The sequence below is a fragment of the Numida meleagris genome, chromosome 2 (genome assembly GCF_002078875.1).
Source record: "Numida meleagris isolate 19003 breed g44 Domestic line chromosome 2, NumMel1.0, whole genome shotgun sequence".
Classification (NCBI taxonomy): Eukaryota; Metazoa; Chordata; class Aves; order Galliformes; family Numididae; genus Numida; species Numida meleagris.
This window is the reverse complement of record NC_034410.1, coordinates 43,758,840-43,780,291: the sequence shown is the minus strand read 5'-3', so window position 1 is coordinate 43,780,291 and position 21,452 is coordinate 43,758,840. Positions and strand designations below refer to the sequence as shown.

At 41.8% G+C, this 21,452-nt stretch overlaps 1 protein-coding gene across 2 annotated transcripts in view; it reads right to left on the bottom strand.

Annotated features, from left to right (window-relative positions):
• Positions 1-21,452, bottom strand: part of TRAK1 (trafficking kinesin protein 1) — a 132,550-nt gene that overhangs the window by 97,773 nt on the left and 13,325 nt on the right. Inside the window, exon 1 of one of the 2 annotated variants that reach the window (XM_021388939.1) lies at positions 8,394-8,544. The exons of the other annotated variant lie outside the window; for it this stretch is intronic. Coding sequence (XP_021244614.1) covers positions 8,394-8,479 — 86 coding nt within the window. The 5' untranslated portion in view covers positions 8,480-8,544. Of the gene's footprint in view, positions 1-8,393; positions 8,545-21,452 lie in introns of those variants that run through there. 2 annotated transcript variants of the gene reach the window in all.

Here is a 21,452-nt window from a genome sequence, read left to right as displayed (position 1 = left end):
CCATTCAGGCAGCTGTAGAGAGTGATCAGGTCTCTCCTGAGCCTCCTCTTCTCCAGACTGAACAATCCCAGTTCCCTCAGCCACTCCCCATAAGACTTGTACTCCAGACCCCTCACCAGCTTCATTGCCCTTCTCTGGAATAAAAATATTGGTAGGTCATTTTGGTAATTAGCTCCTCGTCGCACTGGAGCCTCTCTGGGAGGAAGAACAGTAGCAGTTTCCTGTGACTCACAGGTGCACTAACTCCCATGCAAAGTTCCACCATCTCCAGCAACAGACATGCCAAGGCCAAAACCAGCCACTCTCCTATAGTTAAAAAGGGCAGCCAGCTTTTAAGCAGCATTAAATCTAGCACTGCCTCTCTGAGCTGGATGTGTTGGCACCTGCCCTCAGCACAAGCGACCCCTGCAATCTGAGTGAGGTACTCTCCTGCTGGCTTTTGAGGGATGAACCACTGCCAAAATGCCCCCTTCCTCAGTCTCTCTACGTACGCTGTCATAGAAACAAGAAGATCTACTAATAAACAGAAAGAAAAGGTCACCCATTTGACTCGGATCTGTGGTTTTCTAGGCTAAGATCACTTGCACAGGACACCAAAAGGGCCAGATAAGAGACCAGTTTCTCCAGTCACACCATGAAATTGCAAGGAAACAATACAGCATACACCTGTAAGGTCTCCCACAGAGTCCTACTGGGAAACAAGTGCTAACATGCCAATGCTGATAAGAAACAGAAGGGTGTTTTACAGCTTGCATTCATTTCAGCTATGGCGAAGTCTACCTACAGCGAGGTGGGAAAGGAGCAACACAGGACAAGTCTGACAGCAGACAAGAGATCACTTAACAGCTGGTACCATATTTTTGGGGTTAATTTATGCACCTTTTCTCCTCCTGACTTCTGCATTATACGTCATTTCATAGGTTTCCATTCTGCCTCAAGCTTTACATCATGTTCAGGCCTACATGTACTAGACAAGCAAAGAACAGAGCCATTCATCAACTTCTCAAAGGCCTTTACACAGAGGCACAAATTTACAGTGCAATTAAGAAACCATATAAAACCCAAACAGACACATAGCACAAAAGACTATTTTCTTGCTATTGAAACCCACACATGATTTACTGGCATATTTAGCTGCTGCAGAAGGTTTCCAGATTTGGACAATTTTTTCCTCTTGCACAAGTTTATTCCTGTTTATTAGGAAGTTTCTTTCTACAGTCATGCATCTCAACTATGTCACTGATCTGTCCTGCTCAGTTCTTGATTTTTTTTTTTTTTAATTCTACTCTTTATTTATTTAAAAACTCAATTCCAGTAATTTAGATGCACATCAGAGCACAGTGGTAGAGCACACTCCTACAGAGACAGGAAGAAAGTCTGTTCCCAAGATCAGTCACCAAGCTCAGTGAGAGTTATGAATGTCAGCAGCCTTCAACCCAATATTTAATGTCTAGCTACCATAGTATAGTTTGCATTCATCATCAGTTCCTCTAGCTGCGAGGCATGGGCACCACCATAGCCTCTGGGTTTTAACTATGGTCTGTGCTCTTCAGACGCATTACAAATAGTTTTAAAATTAAAATTCAAGTTCCAAGAGTTAAACATCCCACAGAGGCAGAGTTGCACAACTAGATTAGGCCCAACAAAATGGGCAAGACAGCACAAATAGCACAGAAGTCAGCTCCCATACAGGAGTCTCAGCATGGCCAATACCACCAGTCAAAAGGAAGGAAGATGACACACAGCACAAACACATCCAGACTGGTTTGCGGAAGCAAGAAGACACACACTTCAAATGATATTTTCATTTGAGAGAAAGAAGGAGAAAAGTTTTTCACATCAGATAGATGACAGTATGCCTGATATGAAGGGACAGTATGGCAGCACATATAAAACTTATCAATAAACCACAGAAAGAGAGCCAGGCAATCTTTTACTTCAGCACACCTATAAATGTTCAATTTCATGGAACTTCATTTTATGAAGCACAGTAGCAACTGACATGGCTTAGCTTACTTTGTCTTCAGTGTCCCCGCAGCAATGAAATACACATCACCGAAATGTTTCTGCTATGTGGCAGAGTTCCCAGTCATGTCATTTAGAGAAGTCTCTAACAGCCTAGAATTCCATTTTGAATTCCCTACCTGTACATTTTATTTGCAAAGATAAACATGAAAGCCAAGAAAAGCACATCCACTCAGCCATGCACATGGAGATCAAAACACTGGGGTGACCTTTGACTATTCTCTCTGTTCTAAGTCAAAATACACATTAAAAAAAAAGCTGAAAGGCAGGATGCAGGGAAAGCAGGACAGTGTATTCAGGGGAGTCTCACTAGCTGTTTTGCCACCAGGAAAAAAGAGCAGCCTTCCTGACTCAAGTTCATAGTGGAGGACAGAGATGTGCTCACCGTTGGGCCCTCTTGTGCTTTGTGTTATTTCCTCGGCTGTCCTTAAATACAAGGGTTCTGTGAATAAAAGATCATACTGAAGTTCACTGCTTTATTTTTAATATATCAAATTTTAAACATTAAAAAACTGCCTGTAGCTGATTATTTCCAACATTTATAACCAATTTGTTTTTTTGGTGGCATGATCTGTACCACCCTTCTCTAGTTACCGTGCATAAGCAAATGCAGTACACAAATGACTGTCACTCCCACTTCACCCAAACTGCCTCAGGTCAGAGCCTTTCCACTAACGCATGAAGAGCTCTGAGATTCACTCTAGCCAAAAGGTCTCTTTTTCTTAAGATCACAAAGCCTCTGGACCCCCACCACAAGAAGGAAGTTTTCAAGTAATTCGCCCTCAGTAACATGGAGATTATTCCCAGCTCAACATATGCTCTCTTTCTCAAGCTAGCAAACCTGAGAAAGATGTCTTTTCTTTGCAAGCTACCAGGAAATATGAAGAATCAAAAATAGAAAAAAAAAAGTTGGGAATGAAAGGAACCTTTTTCCCCCTTCCCATTGCAAACCACGGGCAGCTCTCTTTCAGAGCTCTCTGCAGGACTCTGTCCCTCAGTGACTCCGAGCATCTAAGCAGACTGCTAAAAATAGCCTCGGCTACAAGACATGCACATTATCAGCAGAAAACATTCACACAGGCCTCGCAGCAGCCGCACAGCTCAGTGTGATGACGGAGAGACCAAAGAGGCAGACTGAAGAATTGTCGAGTTCAGGAAGCCTTTACTGCATGCACTTTGCAGACAGAACAAGTATACTTTTCCCCACAGTGGTGGATGCCTCACAAGCAACCTCAATAAACTGAATTGGAAATAATTGTTTTTCTTCCACTCCCCCCCCCCCATCCCCATGAGCATAAGTGCATTATAAGCAACACTGACTGTAAAATTGGAATATGCTAGAAACCCACCAACAATCTCTAGTATATATACATGTACAGTAGATGGCAATTCTGCAGCCCTCTACGATTCTTTCTCCGGATGTATGTAAGCACCATGTAATGAAGTACATGATACCTCGTAGGCCATGGGGCAACACTGAACACTTCCAAAATTATTTTCCTCACTATAAACTGGTGATAAAACAGGCAGAGGTTAAAAGTTTTGCCCAGGTCACTTCTGTGTGGTACCTGTGGCACAAGTGTTGTTATTTCATTGCATGCTATGGTCGCTACTCCAGGGAAAATGCATGAGATCCTTCACTACCCAAACTTCTGAGCTGCAGAAGTAAAAGCAACACGAGGCATGTCTCTGTCAGAACTGGAAATGGAAGGTCTTTGACAGCACTGCATAAAATGCAAGAATGCATTAGCATAAAAAAGGTTGCTTATTCCCTTTTATGCCATTGGAAAAGAGTTCTGTTTAACAGCATGCATTTAATGGAACAAAAACATTTGGTTTGCATTTTGGAAGGTAGTTTTAACAAAATCTACTTCTAATGCAAATGAATCAGAGACTGAGGCTGTCTCCCAGTAGATGTTCTCAGAAGTTTGAGGAAACTATTTCTTATCAGTATCAACACAATATTGTTCAGTGAAGCTGTAACATAAGTGTTTCCCTTGTTTCCTCCTCCAAAAAGTCAGTTTTATGTTAACTGACAGATTCTATTTGATTTTAAGTTATGGTAAATACAAAGTAAGAGACACATTAAGAAGCAGGTCATCTTCAGACACCGCATGAAATTGTGCTCTACACCGTGTAGCTATGCTTAAGTGCCATCTAAAACGTTCAAGGCATCTTAAAGAATAAAATCATCTTGCCTCACAGCATCTGTATTTGAGATATTTTACCTCAGACAGAACTGTTGAGGCATTTTAATTCTTCACACGGAAAACAGCAACCTTGCCATTGACACCTCCCAGAGTAACTCGCCCTTTTAGAAGCTATACATCCATCAGCACAGTCACATGTCATAAGCTGCGAATGCATTAAGAGCTCTAATTTTAAGAAGCCTGGCAGTGATATCAGCAGTTACTCCACACCGAACGCATGCTCTAGAAGTATTTTTTCCTCGTGCAGCTAAAATCCCCAGCGCTTCCAGACAAACAGGACAGTTTTATCCCAAAGAAATTCCTGTCCAGAGTTGAAGTGATGCTTCAAAACATTAAAAAAAAAAAAAGTCGATGTTTTGTTAAGTAAAGATTTAGAGTGTTTTTTTCCTTCTTAAGTCTCAAAGAGATTTTAGCAAAGCAGGATTCTCCATGGCTACAAGAGGTACAGAGGGAGCCCATTTGTCCATTTGTTTTTCCCATGACATTTTCATTGGAGGGCAAGTCTCATCAGTTGCACTATGACCTTCCTATTGATGTTATGCTAATGACCATGCCAGAAACAAAATTTTCAGGATCTATTTGAAAATTACTGTGCTCTTGATACTGATAGCTGTGATTTGAAGTTATAGCATTGGAAAACATGCAAGTAAACCACCAGTTACCTACAATTTAAAAAAAAATAACCACCATTTTAGGATAAACCTTTCAAATTTCTTTTGGTTTTCCATTGGAAGGATGAGACAGTCCTGAAACTAAACTTACCTACCTTCCTCTCAACTGTCAGAGGTGTTTTCCCTTTCACATGCATTCTCTCTGTCATCACTTCAAGAGCTTCACTTACAGGAAGGAAAAGCCCAGTTCAAAAGTCACCAATACCTTTTATCACACTGAAGGTCATCCTTACCAGAGACGTGTCTCTTTATTTTACTTTCCTTGTCAAAGTTACTGGGAGCAATACCAAACAAGTTTATTGAAGACCAAACTGCTTGAAGACTTCATACTGAGAACTGGCTAACACAGGGAAAGCACCAATGGTGAAAGGCCCATTTCCCTTCACTTTCCCTGGCACAGTTAGGTGTAGTTGTGCATTACCAGTTGCCAGCGTACTGTATTTCCTGAGAATAAGGAGTAGGGTTAAGGGAAGGAAACCACACAAGCAATCCAGCCGGGAACGAGTGAAAATAATCCCAAGGTCTCTTATATCAATACATGTCTAAATTAGAATTTCCACATGACATCTGAGCTATCTATATTAAGCCGCTCAGGCCAGTCTTCCACTAAATTAAGCTCTTGAGTGGCTTTCAAGTTCACATGATTTTTTGAGCCTAACTAGGCAGCTATTCCCTCTGCATGTGATGTATTGAAAGTTTCCTTGTCAACTACATTTTTCAACTCCAGTTGCAGCTCTGTGATGCAACTCTGTGTGTGTGAAGCCAAATGACATCAGGAACCACATTTCATCTCTGTTAGAGTAAAAGGTTTTCAGGATGAGATGTGATCAGAGGGAACAGTACCACAGTTGAAGAAATAGTTTCAGTATTTAAAAACATAACACAAACCACAATATGAAATGCACTCCTATCCCTTCTAATCCTCATGTTTTCCCAGTAATTGCAGTACAGCCCCATAATGACTACCAGCGATCTAAAGTCAAGCTCTAAAAGGCCACATATCCATCTCCATCTCTACTTTCATATGAGAAATTACTTGTCCCAGAATAATCCACATTAAAATCCTCATTAGAAAGGCTAGTAAATGTATTATAAATTAGTTCCAATACTTCCAGTCCTGTTTAAAAGATCACATTAAAATTTATGCAGCTTTCCTTCTAGTCTACAAAGAATGCAGGTTTTGGTGCAGACCTACTCTGCTTTTATCCATGCCACCTTCCCACATTCAGAACCAGTCTCATGAAACAAAACCTCAGCCCCACTCACCAGGCAGTTTCTAATAGCACTTCTCACGCAGCTTCCTCTGCCTCTAGCTTTCTTATAGTCTTTGTTAATGACACATTTTGGGACACAGTTCAACAGAAAAATTTATTTTTATTGTAGTCCACAGCATAGATGTAGATATACCAAACAGCAACACCCAGAACACATGGGGGGGGGGAGCTCAACAACTGTGCAAGACAAGTGCTCTTCCATATTTTACAAATAAAGATAACTGGGGACAAATTCTGAACTGCTGTGGAATGAATCAGAAGCCCCAAAGGAAGCGCACTCAGTGGAAAGGAACAATAAGCATAGGTACGTTAAGTGCGTAGGGCAAACAGCAACTCTGAATTAATTATACCCAAGTGTTATCGGGGCAAAACAGGAATTTACAAGAGGAAAGTGAGTCACATAAAAATGATCAGGTACATCTGTCCAATGTATTCCACTCAATAATACTTTTTTTTTTTTTTTTTTAAAGTCTACTCCTATGGACAAGGGCTCCTACGAAAAAGTAGGTGCTCTCTGGTTGCAGTGTATACCAACCTGAACTAGTGGGGACCAGGAAAGAGAAAGGGAGCTAACAAGAAAGGCATTCTTTCTGCCTGATACAAACTATCCCCGTCGAACTACAATTACACTCCTATAATTTGCAAAGTCATGTTACAGATGCTAACAACTCAAAAATTCTTCATTTCCTTCCCTTTGCTCTCCTGCAGTTGTCTAAGAACAGCACCAAGATTTTGTGAGCGTTAGGGACTTGAAGCACTGCAGGTACTGCCAGTCCACTGCATTTCCATAAAGTTGGTAAATGTAAGGCTTTTGATGAAGCAATTTCACCTTCCCTCAAGTCAGCCAATCACAGAGTGAGGAGCAGCACTGCAGGCACTGTTCCAAAGCTGAAAAGCGCCCAGACATGCAAAGGCCCTTTAAATTGTTTTGGCACAGAGATAAAGTGGGGTTTGTAACAAAGAACATGTGGAAAAAAGAAGTTACACTTAATTCCTGTTTTAACTTGACTAGAAGCAGTTGCCCATTTTTACAGATTCCCTGAGCGTACTCATTCTTTTAACAGAATTCAGACAACCAAACTGTGGAGTAGTAAAAAGAAACAGTAAATTACATATACTTTTTTCCTCATTTATTACATTTAAGTTTCGCAGCAATTGCATTTAAAGTTTGCAGTAATTATGTTTGTTAGGGGGAAAAAAAATTCTATTTTTCCCACTTTCCAGTCACCAGAATGCAAGCACTTAACTCTCCAACTGCAATTAAGTTTCTCATATCCATCAAGATTTAAGCAATTAGTCTTGAAATAATAGAGCTCTATGAAAGATAGTTGATACTTTTGAAATTCATGCAGTAATTTGTAACCATTTCAGGTTTTTTCCTGTTTGAATGTTCTGGTTTCAAATTTACCTACAAACAAGAAAAAAAATCAAACTCAAATGAGCTTAATAAAATGATGCAAACCCCAGTACAGGTCATCTTGTGCTCTATTTCCATGTTAACAACAGAACAAAGTCCAGCACACCAGCCAGACAGGCATTGCTTCAATAATGGGGCTTGAAGTTACTGAAGTATGTTAGCATATATTAAGATCAGCATACACAGCATATGTATATATATACTGCCCTTTCCAGGATCAGCAACAGAAGTATGCAACAAACAAATCATCCTATGGGCTTCCCAAATAACTGCAACTTCTTTGTGCCCAAAGCCTGTAAATTTGCATGGATTTTTTGTTTGATATTGTTTAATAATTGTATAATAATAACACCATGACTTCAGACAGCTGATGGCCAAAGCAGCTCCATTCACAGACTTTAAAGGCTTCGTTAACTCAAATCCAGCAACACTGGACCCCTCCAAGCACCAGTGCATTGTTGATGCCCTGCTTTTGCATACCAAAGCATAAGTACTTCCTCCTTTCCCCCCCAGTACAAAAGCTGTGTGTGACAGTACAACAGCAGCTCAGCGTTATTGGAGTAAGAGTCCAGGCAGTGTTATCCAGCACAGCAGCTGAAAAACAATATTCAGCTGAACTGCAGAGTAAGGGAATCCGAAAAGCACTAAAGCAGCATTTGCATGCTCTGAGCTGATTGAAAACGTAGCTAGCAATGCTTCTGCACACATTGCATACATTACTACATTCAAAGTTGAGCTCTATGAAACTCACAAACAGTATCAGCAAACTGCAACTTCACAACAGCCACTGCTGTACCTGCTCTGCTGCCCGTTTTGCTCTTGATCATCTGCGTAGCATTCCTCCTTTCCCAAGTTTGCTTTTCTCCTCCAGAACTTCACCATTTGGCCGGCACGCTTGCTTTAAGCCTCTGTTCTATTTGCGTTTTCCCCACACGAAGAGTTCTTGATGCTGTAAGGTCACTTGAATGCTATTGTAACTTTGGCTCCCGCACAAGTTTCCTCGCCCTCTCTCAGCTGAGCAGTTACACGAGCTACCAAACTGAGTCAAAGAGAAAGGCTTAGACTACTCCTCTCTTCAGTCAGCTGCACTGGAACTGTGATCTTTAAAATGAATTTTCAATATCTACATTCTTAATCATGTCCAAAATGTCTAGTTTCAGCACACAGCAGTACAGACAGCTGTATGCCAAACACCCTCTGAACAGAACAGAGGTTAGCAATCTTCTCCTCATAAACAACGTAAGCAGAAACAAGGCAATGCATACGGTGGTGAATACACCACAAAACGTTTCCAGAGTCTTCACAGAGGTGGAAACATTTAACTACAGAATAAAGTAGCACTTCAGACCTGCACACAGTTCAACAGACAAAGGCTTCTGCTGCAAGTCCAGACACACCGGTGGACCGACCGAGCCATGAGCTCATCTGGCAATCGCACAAGCACTCCCACAAAGTAAGCCCTGTTGTGCTGAGTTTACGCTCTAAAGGACAGAGAAACACAAGTTCTGTCCCTCTCAAAATGGCATTTGTATATAATACGTGAGCTGTCACTCAGCAAATTCTGAGTTTTAATAATTTGGGAATAATTGCTCTGTAGTTTTCTCGAGGCATGACAAGCTTAACTTGCTAACATCTCATATACAACAGATCGCAACCACACTCCTCGGCCCACCTCCTGTCTACAAGGGCAACTTTGCAGCCACCTCCCCTCCCAGCAGCAGTTCTCTTGGCAGCCTGACCCCCCACTTCTCTGCTTCTAAACTAAGGATGCATGAGCTTGGTACTCCAAGGGGAAGTCCACACCAGTAACAAACGGTTGAATCACCACAGATATGGAATGCAACTCCCTCCTAGCATAATCCACTTTTAAGCATTTCTCAATTGCTCCTGCTTATTATGATTCTCCCTCCCATCCTGTCTAACTATCCAGACTTTTTTTGTGAAAATCAGCTGTAATTACTCAAAAGACTCACACCTACACTGATGGTTATTTACAGTGCTTCCTACAACAACAGCCTTCGAATGCTGACTATGCAATTTCAGTTTAAAAAAAATCCTCATTTCAGACTGTCTTCTTGCCATATCAATCCTTCACACTCACACACGTTTTTCAGGTTGATTTACAGTCATTCTATTATTCTTCTGTTAAAGACTGAGCATAACCACGTGCCTGGACAAAGTCCAGCCTTTAAGATCGGAAAGCCATCACTTACTTCATCAGCAGAGCTGCTGATATTCCCAGTGCCTTTTCACACCATTGCTTCCTGCTTCACGACAGTCCTGACTCATGCAGCTTTACTGAAGTGCAAGGACTGTTATGAGCATCAGGCTGTCATTACAGGAGACTGAAATTCACCATATGGTGAATGGTAGATTTCATCAGGTAATTTAGATTAGCAAATATAACTTTGTTCTCGTGAGCATTTCTGTGCATCACCGTAAGCTTGAACGCAAATCCCTGAAATAAGAGAAATAAAATTTAACCTCATTGCTTCACTGTTTGGCTTAAAAGTAATCACAAGTGAAAATATTTCACACAGCTGTTTCGAGTTTCAAAGAAGACATCTTCCCATCCCCATTTGTACATAGCAATATACAAATGCAGCACTTCAGTGCTCCGGGAATGGGATGGGAAACAAAAAAACCCACGCTATTTTTAAAGGCTTACATTTAAGAGAAAAAACGTTTTTCTTTCTACCACCATGCAAAACTAAGAATGAAGATTTCCTGTTCATACCTTTTGCATGCAAGCTGGGATTTCCACATTTCCCTGAAGCCCCAGCAGATGAAGTGTCTAATGAAAATGCATTTTTCTTTTTCATTCGTTTTTCAGTTATGAAGCTTTTTCCTGAGAATAAGGAATTTTTCAGCCAGCACATTTTTCTTCCAATTTTCCAACAAGTGCATGTAATTGCCATCTTCCATCTGTCTTGCCCATGCATCTTTAACAGCATGAAAATTTGCTGACACTATAATCACGAATGAACAGACAATAAGACTATTTATCCTTTGCCAGACTGTGACATCGTTAAATATTCAGCAGGATAAATTAGGATTTAACTCTACAACTGACTGACTAATAAATCCAAGCAACTTATAGAAGCTTCAGTATTTGGAAGAGTTCAGTTTGAAACACAAGTCATTGCTTCCTACGTATTTTGAGCACCTCCATGCACAAGTGCTTATGCAACTATAGATGTGAACTGCCAGAACTATACACCTCATGTAATAAAGACAATCTGTTCCATTCATCTTTAAATGATTCATTTGTTGCCTCTTGCCTACCCATAATACATTATGCCACCACAGTAGAAACAATCCAGGACTACATGACCTACACTCACTGCATATCCTCAGGACTGTCTTTGTGGGTTTATCAAAATGCCTCTGCAGTGACACCAAATATTCTCTCTGGCACATAGATTCTTTCATAGTCCATTTGCAACAGGAAAAAAATCCAACCCTCATAAGAAGCTCTACATGCAAAGCACAGGCTTTTCTGATTCCCTTTACCTGCAATGTATTTCTACTCAGCCTTTCTAAACTATTTCCTTCAATAAGTTTTAATATAGCTTTCAGCACCACTTCAGCACGCCACTAGGGTAGTGAGGAAGTAAAAGGTCTTTGACTTTTTAAAATAACCTAATGAGAGGTTGAAGAAGGGAATATCTTGTCAGTGCTAACAGCTAGCGCTGCTATTACTAATGCAAGGTAACGTCGGTATCTTCTATGTCCTATTATTAGATATGGTGGATGCAAAGATCCAACTGAGCAGATGTGGCAAGAAAGCTTAAAGAGTGAGCAGTGCATCATTTTCTAGTGAAGAATATCCCCTACACAGCCATTCCGCACCCACACAAGCAAATAGGAGTTCAATGCAGCTTCTCTGAAACCTCTGTATGTAGGCAGGCTAAATTATTATTCAGAGCTAGAACATTTAGAATATTTACCAGCTTCTCCAATACCCAGGCAGAGTCAGTAAACAGATTCTCTGAGCAAGCTGGCAGAGTAGCAGATTGCCTTAACATCAGAAGTATAAAGTGAGTGCTATGCTACTGCAAACAAATCAGAAGCCATAATGCAGACAGTGTTGGGGATGCTTTTAGAAAGATCTTGCAAAAAATAGCAGCGAGCACTGTAATACAGGAACTGCTTCCACTTTCCTCCTCCTTCTCTAATGTACATTTGTGGTCCAGTATTAAAAAAAAAGTTCAAGCTATTCAAGGTCAAAAATAAGAATAAAACAAAAGCAACTTGTTCCTGAAATAGTCTTTTTCTGCCATCAACAATACGAGGGAAAAACTACTCAGGCCTTTTGCCAATCTGAGTAATATAGACACACTGGGGCCAGAGGTAGAGCACCACAACTTACAAAACATCACTCCATGCTCCATTTTGTATGACACCCCCCTGACACACTCTGCTTCCCCTCCACCACCAAGACACAAGAGAGACCCCCATAACCCAATTCACCCATTTCACACAGCAGCAGGGAAATTCTGCTGGGAACTGAGAACAACCCAAAGAAACCCTGACGTCTCGCCCCCAACCTGCCTCTTTTTGTATGCACAGCAACTCACTGTACCTCTCCACCTTGCACAAGCCCCCAGCAGCTGTGAGCATGTCTCCACACGACACCCCATGTAAACAAGTGGTTCCCAGTTTCAATCAACCACTCTGGCTCATTCTTCTTTCCTAATGATGGAAAGAACATGTTCTTCCATACTCCGAGCATGCAGTAGTCATTTTATTTTGGATTACTTCTTGCATAGGTTGCGCAACGTACACCAGTCTGAACAGAACATTAAGTCTACATCTAAAAAGGGAACCTTACCATTCTCATTAATGTAAATGGACTGATAGAAAGGAGAAGCAAGGCTGCCTACTCAGCGTATCTGAATGAAAATGGCTCTTAAGGAAAAAAGGAGAGACAAAAGCAATGATTATTAGAAAACTCAGCATATGTTTGCTAGGCTTTGACGGGTTCCCAAGGCAGGGACCTGCAGGGATCTGTGTTCCCTGGCTAGAGAGTACAGATCAAGCCATGCACAGACTGCCTGCAGGAAGAGGCAGCAGCTGCAGCCGGCTGCATCAGACATCTGCCCCCATCCTCCTGGGAGCCTGCTGTTCCATATGGCAAACAGGTACTGAAGGCTGAGAGGCTTTTCTTATGAAGCCAGTTTGAAGGATAAAAGAAAGCACAAGCAGACTAGATTGAAAGCTGTTCCTAAAATGAGAACTGGCTCGCTGTCATTCTGATTATGCCAAAAGCCCCCAAAACAGTGTCAGGAGGTGGCCACTAGAAAAGCAGACTGTACGTATCATCTCCCTCACAGCCTCGGATTCCCTCTGCCTCCACATTTCTTTTTCAGTAGCGCTTACCATTACTAAAACAAAAATAGTTCAGAATAGACATCAGAATAAGAGCGAAGATAAATACTCTGTATTTACGTTTTCACCCTTAGTTCCACGAAAAAAATCAAAATAAGTGCACTTTGGGGAGGAAGATAACTTCTGTAAGCACTTACTCAGTACTTTTACTTCAACACCACTGATGACAATTCCAACAAGCCCCTGCATGCTTCTGGGCTGCACAGCCCTTCGCTCAGCTTGCAGTTGCCAACCCAAAACATCAAGCTCATCTCTTTATTCTTAAACGTTCCAGCTTTACCATCAGGACTCTCAGACTGGATTTATACAGCAGTCTGAAGCAAACCAAGCGTCCAGCTCTGCCCTCAGTCACACCCTAGTGATTCCAGTTAGTACAGCTACGCTACCTTGGATTTACATAACAGCCACAGTACAACACCATAGAATACAAAACCCAAAGCTTTACGAAGTAAAAGGCTACTGAAATCTATGTTTTTCCTAACTGCTTAAGTCTAAATGTTTCGGTTGACTGGAAAAATACAGAATACAAGGCTCCCACCAAGGAAACTAGCCCTATCAGCGAGGCAAGCTGTGCTAAATTACTTGGACTGCAACAATCCTATCTAACCATGCATACTCTCAAAACATCCACCCTCTCCATCTGGCAACCCAGCACTGTATTCAGATATGGCACTATTTAATTATGAATCAGATTGTGAGAAGAGAATAGGACAGTTAACTTACTGCTGTTTAATGAGCATGCTCTTGTTAGTTGTGAATACATTCACTGTACTCATTAAATCAGGAGGCAATGAAGTTCTGAATACATCATTAAAAGGATCCAGGAATGCTGCTGCTTTGTTCAGCATGACTACAGCCTCTGCTCGGCAGTTGGAAAGCGGGCAAGATATGTAAGCCCCTTCTGTGAGGCCAGCAGATCTGATATTAACCTAACAGGAGTGAGAGAGCAAGAGATCTGCTTCTTCCAAGCCTCACTCATTTAATACGTAAATTTATCTTTTTATTGCTGACCTGAAGCAAGAATATGGTCTGTACTGTAAGATATCAACAAAAAAAAGTGTCAAGCTTAAGCAAATTAATAATAATAAATCACAGCCCATTTTCAATACCCCCCCAAGAAGCAAGAGCATGTATTAACCTATCAATCTGCCAGTTCACTAAATTAGCCTTCAATAACTAAATACACACACACCCATCACAAGGTTTTTTCCTACATGATTTATAACATATTGATTAAGGCTGAAGAGGAAGAGAAATTGGCAAGCAGAATCCCACACATTCTCCCAGAAGAGATTTAGGACATATGCTCAGTGAGAGGATGAGACTTCATCTGTGAAAAGTTGATCCATCTTCCCGGGAAGATGTACACTCACATGAGAATCTGCATATTTGTAAATGTATAATGGTTTAAATAAGTTACATTCTAACTGGCAGCTGTTTACCTTGGATTAACTGCAGGAGAAGCATCTTCTGCCAGAAGATCCAACTGCTGCACCACTGCTGGCATTGCTGGAGCTGCAGAGAGCCCAGAATTTAGGATTTAGCAGGGATGACTGCTTCCTCTAGTACATCTTTGGGAGAGTAGAAGGACGAAGGAGAAAACGTGCTTCTGGAACTTCTGAAATTTGCTATAAGCAAATCCTCTTCTCCTGGCCCGCTTACCTCCCATGCAAGGAGCCGGACAGGTTGCTGAAGTTCAGAACATGGCAGGGTAGTGGTGGGGGGGGGCTCTGTCTAGGGCTTAATATCCTCAGTGCAAGTCTTGAGCGCTTTAATCCGAGCAATTATTTCCCAGTCAGAAAGTTGTTGATACTGTAAGAGGATATATAAATACTGGATTCCAGTCAAACAAGGACTAACTCCCAACAAAGAACTGCTTTAAAGTACAGTAATCCCAAGCACATTTAACAGGGCCTTCTCCCATTGTGAAGACCTGACAGCTCATCCCTTCCCTGGGAAGACATGTTCTAACCAGTCGTGTTAGCACATTGTGACTGCACTTGCTCCAGGCCTTCAGAATAAGCCCCTGTAGATCAAGATCCTGATTTTCTCCATTTTGCCAACAAAATTTTCGGGGAGAAAAAAAAACCCTTCTGATTAAGCAGTCAGGCTTAATGCAATATGCCATGACTAATCCTCTTAAATTTTCTCTGAGTCCCGCATTATAATCTCAGTAACACCAGAGGCACTGTTCCTTTCCCAGGAGCTACGTGGCCGTGTGGACTGCCACAACCTTACTCAACTAGCAGCTGATTCCTCCCCGCTACTAATCCAAGCAATCAGCATCCAGGCTGCAGCACAGAGCAGCTTACTTTGGGTGCAGTCATACAGCAGCGCTCTCAAATGACAGGGCAAAACTACACTCATCCACGTGAGCAACCGAAGACTTTTGGGGACACATTCCCCACAGATCCCACTGCAGTAAGCACAGGCACTTTGTTCTTCGGGCTGTTCCCAAAGTTCAGTGGGAAGAAGCTGCCTGGGTCTCCAGTGGTTTAACACACTACTACTAGAAATTAGGAAGTCTAACTGTTTGGGGACAGAGTGGGGGGGAAAAAATCACATTCAGACAAGAGCTAGAGATTAACCTATTGCCACAAATGTGCATCTACAATTGGTCCTAGCACCTGACTAAGCACCCAGTTCACTGACTTAAAAAGAGGAAAACAACAGCAAAAAAACTTCAGCTTTACATCATTGTTTTTTGCAGCATCAGATAAAAGACAGAAAAGGAGCATTTAGATTTTCTAATCAACTGAATGGTCTGTACCTGTAAGAACCAGAAGAGAACGTGCCTAGCAAAAAATACATGGAAAAAACCATGAGAACCTCAACAAGAATTTCATGTTGCATCACTTACTTTGAGTACTATTCTTTTTAATCATACAAAAATCTCTGTATGAGAGAAGTCTGAGTTAGGAAGTTGACAGATGGGCATATAAAGACATAAACATGAAATCTTGTTTTCTCTTTGTAACACAGGACACCATTCAGCTGCTTCAGCTCAAAAAGACCCAAACACTAACGACAAAAGAAAAGATGACAGTGGGGAACTGTCTAAACATATGTTGTCATGCTTAGTAACAACATGCTTACAGGGTCAAAGCAATTCATAATACAAGAAATTGAGAGGACATACTCGTTACCTATTATAAAAAAAATTGACATTTTTCAGCTTCACATACCTTTGTTTTGCTATTTAATCAGTCCTGTATCTCCTTGGTAGATACCTCCCTTTTGCATTCTGTACAACACCAAGCACATCAGAAATCCATACAATGCTAGGCAGCCTGGGATTTATATTTCCAGGGTTTTTTAAACTACTTAACTGACTTCCAGTGGGGACAAATGAAACAAGACATGTATATACTTCTCCTATCACACACACAAGTTTCCCTGATTGCTACATGCTGTATCACCATAACAACAGTTCTGTATACATATTCAATCACAATATTGTTCATACCTCTTTCTCTGTGCACATTACATTTCATCTTATGTCTTATCACATACACATAATACGAAACGCAATACAACAATGGTCACCATCTAAACAGGAGTATCAAAGAAAATAAAACCAAACACGAGTGGTAAAACATGCGCACCTAAGTAGTTGAGCCCTGGCTAGTCTCCTGAGTCACACTCTCTAAACACAGCACTTGTATTTATTTTCATAGGATCACTTTTCTCATTCTTCTGCTTCAAACACTTCAAACTATTTTTGATACATGCAAGTTAACATAAAATATCTTGCTCAGTAACATGGGAAGAAAATCTGTTTGTTGCATGGAAAAACAATTAGTCAGATGTTTCTTTTTCCATGTATTCCACTGCACCACATTTGGGGACTGGAAGAGAGCCTAGGAACATCTGCCACAGACTTTAAAGCCCCTAATAATAGCACAGCTGGTGTCCCCAATCTAATGACCTCAGCAGACTCACGTGACATTCCTGACACTACCCCCAGCCCAGCCTGAGCCCAGAAATGCTCCACAGTTGGACACCGTCATTCATTCTTAACTCCATTTGCATTTCACAAATGGACACAGAAAGCAAACTGAAATGCTTACATTTCAAGTAGCTTTACAACAGTCACCATTTCCATAGGATTTTCCCCATGCACCTTTCGTTACGCTCCAGTTTAACGGAGCACTCCATATTTCAAAAAATGAAGCGACTCAAGAAAATAACTGCAATCTGAGTGATCTAGGATGAGAAACAAAATGCTTTAATTGCACTTCACTGTACTACAGACCCATTATCTGTTCCATCCATCCCTTTAAACTCATGGACTGCCCTCCGTTCCTGAACATTTAGTTAACTTAAAAACCAATATTTCTAAATGCCTTCTTTTAAAGATGTTCACAAGCTGTATTACAAAGGAAAAGAAAAATCCTTACAGCAAGGAACTCAGGAAATTGAACTCCATTTTAGCTCACACCAAGCCAGCTGTGGGCATTAATAGGCATTTATCATACAGATGTTATAAAGAAGAATCTGAGGATTCCTACTGCCAAAGGGTGCAGCTAGCAAACCCTATGCATGGCTTGAAGGTGGGAACAAAGAAAGCAGTTTCTTGCTGGGAGTGGGGTGCCCGCTGCATTACACGTCCATCCACCCTCTGTCCTAGTTACTGTTTCATATACACAGATGTTGGAAGCTTACTGCAGTCAACGGGCATAAGTTCAGTTTATTAATTAATATAATGTGTGCAGGTCCACCCACAAAAGGGTAAAGCTGACAAATTAACCGACCACCTCTACAAAGCACCAAAAGGAGTGCAAGCATTCCGCAGACAAGTTCAATCTTTGGGAAAGTACAAGGGAGGGTCACCTGAGCAACTGGATATCCCAGGCTGGAAGGGACTCACAAGGATCGAGTCCAACTCCTGACTCCACACAGCACCACCCAAAATTCAAAGCCGGTGTCTGAGAGCACTGTCCAAATGCTTCTTGTACTCTGGCACTTGAGGCCATGCCTGCTGCCCTCTGGTGCAGAACCTTTCCCTAACTCCCACCTGACTTACACAGCAGCCTCTGGGACACTGTTGACATAGCAGAGCACCACCTGGGTATGCAGCTACTGTCTTGCAGAAGCCATGGTATTGAAATCACGGAGCATTTGCAAGAAATGGAGACAAACTGGAAAGAGATTGCCATTTTCTTTTGTTAACATTGCTTGGGAAACAGATTTCCTCACCCCTCTCCCATCTGGAGAACCAAAGAGATACCAGGGAGGCCAGAAGGAAGCTATTCAGGGACCACAAAGGGAAAGGGAAGCAAAGTCCAGGTGAGGAGCAATCCCTTTTAAATACAGTTTTCTTTGCTTCTGGACTCAAACACCCCTGGCTCTGTGCAGGACCAGCAACAAGTGCTGGTCAGTGACATCTGCTCTGGCTGCTCCAGCCAGCCAGGCCCTGGTGCTACGCAGTGACATCACTGTGATGACATATGGGCATCAACGTGATGTTTGAGCATGTCCCAGTGGAACTCCCTGAAGGTTCCACTGGATTTTGCTTGCAACTGGTAGGGCAAAGACTGGCTCGACACAGAAATGCCTCTGTGTGAGAACTTCCGTCCAACTGAGACAAGAAAAATTAAAATTGAGCTGCCTGAATCAGAAAGGTCTTCTGTTTCTGAGCCAGAGAAGCTGGGTGAGTCCTCAGACTCCCATTCTCCTCATCCTCCAGGACAGGATGGAAAGGAACAATTTGGGATGCTGCTATAGCGTGGATAAAGGAAGAAAAGGATTCACAAACTTCTTCTGATGAAGAGCAAACCAAATGTTTCCCTCACATTTCTTCTGAGGCAAGCCAAGCCAGTATCTCAAGCCACCACCTAAGCTGGCGCTGCTGCAACCCTGCCAGACCCTGCTGCAGCAGCAGAGAGGGAAACGTGCCAGCCTCTGGCCCCCTCCCTGCTGCCACCGAGCAGCAGCCAGACCTCAGCTGCTGCTTCTGCTCCTCTTCCTCAAATAGGACCCAGGTTTGCAACCGGCCCAGCACAGCAGGAGCTTCCATGGCACCCACAGGCAGCAGAACAGCAGCTCCTCGGGCCTTCCTCACCTCACCCCTTGCAGCAGCCATGCTGGGGACACCTGATGGGCAGCCTCAGTGGCATCTGCAGCTGCCACAGTGGGGACAGCAGCACTAGTTACAGGTCCATAAGTTGAGACCTCACAGACAGTTCTGGAAAGATGCTTGAGTAATACACCTTCTCTGTTCCCTGGTCTTTTCATTTATTTATCTATTTATTGGTTCTGGAAATAAAATGTTTGAATACTGAACAGTTTCACTTGTCATGTCCTTTTAATCATTCATTTATTTAATAGTGACATCTCAAATTGAATTCATATTTTGTCTCCCAAAAGGAAGTAGAAGCAATAGTTCCAATATCAGTTTAATGGTTTCTTAATGGTAATAATCAATGTCTAGATTCTTTGCTTTTGAGTAACAAACTCCACAGCATATTTTCTGCTTTTAAATGCTTTTCTCAAAACAAATGCTCATATAAAATTTGTAACTAGTTTTTGATACAATGCGCATCACAAATTGAAAGGCTAGTAAGCTTTAAGAAGCACACTGCTACACAAATTTCTTGTACCCTCCTGAATTCTCTAACTGCACACAAGCATAGGATCTTACTGCTGGATTGATTTGAATGTTTTTTCCTGAAAGAAACACAATGCAAAGAACCCAAATACCCCAAAGCTATCATTACACTTCAATAACTTCACTTCTCCACCAGAGACTGAAGATGCAGATCATTCCCAATTAACAAACAAACATAGAAATCCACCCCATTACTCCATTGGTTTCATAAAATAACGCTGAGCTGTAAGTTAAGAACTAACAGCAGCTTTGACAATGGGTACATATAGAAAATGTTAAAAAGAAAATTGCTGTATCCACAGTAACAAGGGACTGAATACTGAGCTCCAAATTCCACGTCTAATTCATTTAATCAGTTTACTCTAAAACACCCATATGTGACACTAACATCCTCCTTAAATAATGTTTCCATTCTTGTTTCCCACAACGGACAGAGTGAACAAACACAAAAGCAGATACATGCCCACACTATCCAACAATATTGGCTCATTTTAAAGTAAGAGCCATTTGGCAGATAACTTAATCTCCATCACATCACTGAACAAAAGGAAGAAGAATTGAAAACACAGAAGTTACTTTTCGGTTTGCGTGAAGCGCTGAGATCTGAGAAAAGCTAATAAAGATGATCAGCCCTGTTACAGCGATCAGTTGGCTGTGACATACATAATTACAGTCATGTGCCCTTTATCTAATATTTAATTATTCTCAGAGCCATTACAATCAAGATAGATTTTAGGCAGGATTTTTTCCATTAGATTCACAAGTAGGTTTATTAAACTACACTCTTATTTCTGACTTCATATTGAAAAAAAGCATTTTAAGGAACTAAGTAAACTATTCCACCTTCTCATCCAAAATTTAACATTTATAACAATACCAGAAGTTGCACAACACCACTGTCTAGTTCTAGACCTTCACAGAAGACTGAAGAGTTCTGACAGCACAAGTGAGGGAAAACCATTTCATCTCAACCTTAAACTGCAATTAGGAGCCACAGCAGCAATAGCTGCATCACAGATGTTGAGCCTGGCTGTAGCAAAGGCTAGCACCAGATATGAATAACACTGCTTTTTAAAAATAAATTTAACATCAGACACATTTAAGAAGTCCCTTGATACGCTGCTGCTTGTGTAAGAGATACAGTAACTACAAATAAGATACTCGATGCCCTTCAACTCTGCTTGTTTTGTGAAGGGCAGCCTTCTCTGCATGATTTCCTCAAGTGAAAGGTCTTGCACCTGGGTCGCAGCAACCTCACTATCAATTCCGACTGGGGAACAAAAGGATACAGCACAGCCCTGCCAAAAATGGCCTGGTGGTACTGGATGGCAAGCTGGACATGAGTCAGTAATGTGCCCTCGCAGCTCAGACAGCCAACTGTATCCTGGACTGCATCAAAAGAAGTGTGGCCAGCAGGGTGAGGGAGGTGATCCTGCCCCTCTGCTCTGCACTGGTGAGGCCTCACCTGGAGTGCTGCGTCCAGATGTAGAGTCCTCAGTACCGGAGAGACACGGACCTGTTGGAGCATGTCCAGAGGAAGGCCACAAAAATGATCAAAGTAATGGAACACCTCCTCCATGAGGAGGACAGGCTGAGAGAGCTGGGGCTGTTCAGCCTGGAGAAGAGAAGGTGTCCAGGAGACGTGAGAGCGGCCTGTCAGTATCTAAAGGGGGACTGTAAGAAATAAGGGGACAGACCCTTCAGCAGGGTCTGTCGTGACAGGACAAGGGGAAGCAGTTTTAAACTGAAAGAGGCGAAATATAGATTGGACATAAGAAAGAATGTTTTTTTTTTTAAACGATAATAGTGGTGAGGCACAGGAACAGGTTGCCCAGAGCTGATGGAAGCCCTATC